The sequence below is a fragment of the Athene cunicularia genome (genome assembly GCF_003259725.1).
Source record: "Athene cunicularia isolate RWA chromosome 5 unlocalized genomic scaffold, athCun1 chr5_part1, whole genome shotgun sequence".
Lineage (NCBI taxonomy): Eukaryota > Metazoa > Chordata > Aves > Strigiformes > Strigidae > Athene > Athene cunicularia.
In genome coordinates this window covers 43,357,030-43,363,083 of record NW_020799101.1, presented here as the reverse complement: position 1 = coordinate 43,363,083, position 6,054 = coordinate 43,357,030, and the positions used below count along the sequence as shown (strand labels likewise).

Genomic DNA, 6,054 nt, shown 5'->3' with positions numbered 1-6,054 from the left:
GGTCCCGGGTGGCCCCGGGCTCACCCCCGGACCGTGGGGCGCGGTTCCGTGTCGGCGGGGCGCGGTGGGGTCCGTGGTTTGCAGAAGTGTGCCAATGTATGAGGAGTAGAGGCGAGTCGGGTGTATGAGAAGCACAAGCAGGGGAGTTGGAGTTCAGCGCAGTGTGAGGATTTGCAGTCTCCTGTGCAAGAAGGCATGACGGACACTGCTGAAGCGAAGTTAGGAGTATAAAAAGCAGGAGAGACTGAACGTAAAATGAAGAATAAATACATTGAAGAAGCCGTAAAGGTTGATAACAGCGTGAGTTTTTTATAGGACTGTTTATGAGTAGGAAGATGAGAGGCAGAACTATAATAAAAGTGTGGAACCTTCGCTCCTTTACATTCCTGAGGAATTGTGGCCCAGACGTTTTCACCTTTAAGGCATGGACATTCTCATCTGCCAGAAGTTGTCGGGGAGCATTTTTTAAATGTTGCCGCTTTCTTGTGTGTGCTGCTTGAGCCTGGTCATCGGGTGTGTTTCACTGGGAGCTTACTTGATTTAGAAAGATACTTGGTGAGGATTTCTATCTTGAAGCACGTTTTGCTACAGGTCTACATGAGCTTGGACTTTCTGAGTATCTTGAATTAATTTATTTTTTAATTTTGTGTATGCGTCCTTCCAGTCTTTGTACTAGTGATCACGATATTTGCTAAGTTATTTCCTGTTGCCTTTTGCTGTCTTCTCTATTGCTTTTCTATAGATTAGCTCATCACGTAAATTTTACTGTACTGACTTGGCATTGAATATCCATAATAAACCCATAATATTTTTTTTTCCCCTCACTATGTTCTTGGGAGCGCTACATAATGTGAGATACTGTACTTCCTAGAGTTGTATCTTGACGCAAGTCCTTAAGAGGAAGCTTTGTTGGAAATACTACTGCTGTGGTAGATGTTTAAAAATACTACTTACGTCTTTACACTGAGATAGGAAATGTTAAGGTGGGTGCAGCTTGCATCCTGCAACTGAATATGTTCAGTTGCATTCCTGCTGATGATGAGTCCCCAGGGCAGGACCACACTTCTAGCTGCTCAGGGACATGAGTGCAGATGTATATACCAGTAAAATCTGTAATCAGGGATTTTAAAATATGATGATGTAAAGGATTTTTTTTTTCTTTAGAGGTGATTAGTGTTCTCTTTCAGCCTGTGCTCTTTCAAAATTATTGCTGATACTTATTCTGGGAAAGTATATGTGCTGGTTTTTGAGCGTGTTCACCTTTTCTGAATGATAACTCTCAGGTGGCTGTGCTGTTCCTTTCTCTGTCAAAGTTTCTAATGTTACATTAGAGAAAAATCTGTACCAGATCCTACCTCCTTGGTTACATGCTTGCATTTACGTTTCTTTTTTGTATATGAAACAAAACAATAGATTCACGCTTAGGAAATTGCATTTGTATGCGAAAGAAAGCAGGAGCACAGCGTCTGTGGAAAACAGAGGATTGAAAAGTGACTCATAAAATCATGAACGCTAAACCACAGATTTATGTATTAGGTAGTTTTGTTTTGAAAGTATGTGGCTTACAGTAATAAGGAGAACTTACGTGTCTTTCACAAGGGGAGCCACAGTGAAGAACTCCACAGCAGTACTGCGTGCTTATTACTGTATTCACCTTTTTGCTAGTCCTTCAAAACTAGATGCACTTGTAAGATTATTATTACATGGTGGGGGGAAGGTGTCTTCTATTTTTTTCTGCTATGAGTAGGGATTCTGAAGACACGTGGCCCTGGCACTGCGCCTCTAAAGGAAAAAGGAAGGAATGTAGCTATATCATAGGTATGCAGTAGCTATATATCTCAGCAGGAATAAATCCGTGATTTGCAAGGTCCCTTGCAGGTAACCTTTACATCAGTTGAAGAATCATTAGATGAAACAAATTATGGTGCTTTGACATAAGAGAAATATTTATGATATTGGGTAACTTTTCTTTTGAAATTACTGCAAACAATATTATGCTGAATTAGTTGAATGTCATGAAAGATAGATGTTTATGTGGTTCTTAAATACGTAAACTCACACTCAGTTAAGTAAAATTCTACCGATAATCCAGTCTTTAACTGAATATAGTAAGAAGCTTTGTTATGAGCAGGTTGTTCCTTAAGTAGTTCTTGCACCTTTTTCTGAAATGTAGTTACTGATTATCAGTTATTGTGTTTCTTAATTTCACCTGTTTGCCTTCTGGGTCTGATTTTTTTCTTTAGTGGTTTTTTTTTAGGCTAGTGGGAAGTGATACAAATTCTTCTTGGTTTTGAGATGTTCTCATTATTGTCTCTAACTCTGGTATCTAAGAAGAACCCACTCTTCTGGCTGTTGAAATAGAGACTGCTGTTCAGCAATGTGACTATGAGGCAGTTCAGTTTTCCAAGTCTTAACATGAATTTTGCTACTGAAGCAGCAGCAATAGCCCAACAGACTCAGATTTGTATTTCTTCATTCTTATTCATCAGTCTTGCCATGAATCTCTTAAATTTTTTATTTCCATCTAGGCATGTTCAGTATTGCTTGTTGTCCTTTAGTCTGCCCATTCCCCAAGACTGTGTACAGAGTTATTCACTGACTTGGTAACTACCTTCAGGCAAGAAAGTATCATTTTTATCCATTGATCAGTTAGTAGCCAGGGGAAAAAACAGTATAAATTGAAGCAGAGTAGAATACTTCAGGGTTTATAAGAATGGGAGTTGTAAATTGAGAAAAGTTATGTAGGCCCTCTAATGGGTATTTCTCTTGAAGTATCACAACACAGTATCTTGAGTTGTGATCCTGTTAGACGATTTCTTGAGGCAAGAGAGTTATCTTGATTGGAAAAAAAGTAACCAGTAGTTTTATTGCCCTTCCTTCTGTCATTAGAGATGCTTGTCTTATACAAAAAAATGCAAGATACCACCTTTTCTGCTGTTGCTATCTATACCTATTTTAGATTGTCCTGCCAAGATACTTAACGTTTGGGGCATAACAGTGAAAAGAGAGCGCTTTATCATTCACATTTTCAAGAGGAGATTTCTCAAATGTGAGCTGAACATCATCTTGTTCGCACCTGATGCAAGATTCAAGCATATAAAGCTACAATCTACATTAGGTCAAAGCAGGAAATCTGGATAGAATAAGGGAGAAAATGTAAACTACTTTCAAACTTCAGTGCAAATTAGTCTGCAGACACTCTGCTGTAGGGATGAGTAGCTCCCAAGTTTGAACTGTGATAGACGGAGCAGGCTTATTTGCTTGACAGCAATGTAGCATGGCACAGTCGTCATCCCAGGTAAAGGAAGTCTTCTTCCTGACATCCTGAGCAGCATAAAACTTCCAGCCATCTTAGCTCTGTGCATGCTAAAAGAAAAGGCATCGCTGCCAGCTGAATTCAGGATGAACAGTGAGCAACTGGATAGCTGAGCAAAAGTCTTTCAGTAGTTTTCAACTCTTGGCGAAGAATTTCAGTTTAGGTGATAACATTTTGTGGCACGGGTATACATGTGTGTGAAAGCTTTATGCCAGAAGTGGAGTCATTGTCCATAAACTGTCTTCTTTGTCCCATGTATGCGTATTACCCTTCTGTCCTCAGTATTCTCAGTATATCGTGGTCTGTTTTTTTGTTTTGTTTTTAGAATAGATATGCTGGTTTACTGGCTGCTCTGTTAGAGTGCTAGAGGCAAACTGGAAAACTGAAAGTTTTGGTAATGAGTCTGTGCTGATTTAGAGTAATTGATTTAACAACTCGGCTTGCGGTAATAAAGTTCCAGGTAGACCAAGATTATATAAACTGCATTTAAAATCATATCTCTTGGATTTTCACACAGGTTTAAATTACTTGTAAATAGGACTTGGAATAGCTGGCTTAGATATTGCTGAAATGCATGCAAATGAGCAGGCACTTTGGGTTCTTTGTCCTTTTCTGCAGCACACCTCCAGGAGATCTTGAACAGGCATGTGGACAAGAGGATGAGCGTTTGTTGGGTATCCGTTGTCGTGCTGGTATGATATCTGGCAGGCTTTGCAGGCAATTTTTTCTTTTTTTTTTTTTTCTTTTTTTATGGTAGCATTCTGTGTGTTCTTTCAGAATGGAATTTTCTCCCAATTCTTATAAGAACTCAGTGAAGTTCTGTGATGTCTTACATTGTTTGTAATGGAGATTAATTTGAGCTTTTCAGGACCTTGGCTTTTTTTTCACCTCCATGAAAACTGTTCTTTCTGGTAGCTTTTGCTTCTGTCTTCAGACTGTTTTGTACTGCACCTTTCACAAAAATAATGTTCTTATCAACTAGATTTCAATATTTCACATGTCAAAGTAAAACTATTGTTCTTCAGACATCACTTAGAATTCAGGTTGTTACTGAATCCATGAATATTCTGCGCTATTTTTTCCTTAAACTATGCAGTTCAAAAGATATTCCAACATATGCATGCTGTCCACAAATCCTTCAGAATCTCTTAGAAAGGGAACATTCATGTCTTTTTTTTTTTCCAAAGTAGAGGAGTTGATTATTTATGAAATCTGTAATTCAGATGAAGTATTTAGCAGACAATGTCCAAGTCTACGTACAAAATTGATAGCATCTTTCTTAATTTACTGTATGTAGAGATTTGTAGGATGGATACCAAGCATCTTAATATCTCTGCAAAATCTTACAAGATAGACCTTTGATAAATGATTCTTTATAAGACAATGAAATAATTGGTCTTTCAGGAAGACAGAATATATTTTGAATGTCACATCTACCTCTTGTATTTCCTGTAGGCACAACACGGTTAAAAGTAATTATTCTCTCATTTATAGTATTAGTTTCCTAAGTAAAGCACCATCTCAAAATTTTTTTGCCGACTCACCTGTGCCTCCTTGTTATTTGCCTTCCAAAAATTCCTTTTTTTTCCATTTAAACTTCTAAATTAAAAAGCATACATCTTGATGACAGGTCAACTTAGTGAAGAATTATATTTCTTCTGTTTCTTTTGTCTTGCCTGTCATTGTGTTATGACTGTAGAATGTCTAGCACAGTTTATGAGCAAAACAGTAAAGATTCCTTGCACTGTCATAAGTAATATTAGAAGCAATATTACAATTGAAAATTATCGATATGCAAAATCTTTGAGGGAAGAAAAGGGTTGAATATTCTCTAGAGCAGTTTCCATTGCTCAGAAATTTGTGATCATATGCTTGGTGACTTAGGAAAAGATAAGTGAGAATATTTGGGCATTTATGGAGTAAAGCCACCCATATTACATTTTGGATTGTGCATTCAGTGCCAGAACTTGATCATTATCAGAGACTGGCTGTAGGTGGTACTGTCTGTATTTCACAGTGTGGAAGCTGCTGTGACACTGATGCTCTGATGCAGAATCTGCTTTAGAATTTCTTTGGGTCTTAAAGTATTTTTCATTTAATTCAAGACTAAGTTTAATAGGCGCTTCATGACTGCTTTCAGGGGAACAGGACTAGGACACATTCTTGATCCTTTTTCATGAGGAAAAATAATTCAGGATATGCTTAGGCATACAGCTAATTCTAAGTGTGTTGGTGTCTTCCTGAATTTGCAAGGAGCCTAAACCATTATCTCAGTCATGAGAAATTTGAAAAATATCGAGATTGTTGGTTTAAATACCAGCACTTTACATCCACTTGCATCACGTTACCAGAACTACCTGACTAGTGCACTTCTACAGGTTCTGAATTGGTTACTAGATTCTTGATACAGCCGAAAGTTGCAACTTCCACTTATTTGTATGAGAGAACTTTTTTCTGGTAACTTCTGTAAGGCAGTTTTGTTATCACCCCATGAATCTGGGATACCCTAAGTGAAAGAAATAGGCAGTAGCATAGGGTAATAAATCTTTTATGAAAAATTATGCTTTTGTATATAAATGAAACTGGTTTTGAGTTTGCACTGGCTTTGAGTAGTACACTGTCATACCTGTGTACTAAAAAAATAAGGGACTCTGCCACTTTTTTTTTCTTTGGATACCTAGGGATTCAATTTTTCAGTTAGGCTAATTTTGCTCTTTTTCTGTGCCAGAATGGGGGGG

The 6,054-nt window shown here is 37.9% G+C and overlaps 1 protein-coding gene across 1 annotated transcript in view; it reads right to left on the bottom strand.

Annotated features, from left to right (window-relative positions):
- The window catches only part of PTPMT1 (protein tyrosine phosphatase, mitochondrial 1), a 2,474-nt gene extending 2,277 nt beyond the window's left edge, over nt 1-197 (bottom strand). The window contains exon 1 of the mRNA XM_026849344.1: nt 33-197. Coding sequence (XP_026705145.1) covers nt 33-197 — 165 coding nt within the window. The remainder of the gene's footprint in view (nt 1-32) is intronic.
- Between the last annotated feature and the right edge of the window lie 5,857 nt (nt 198-6,054).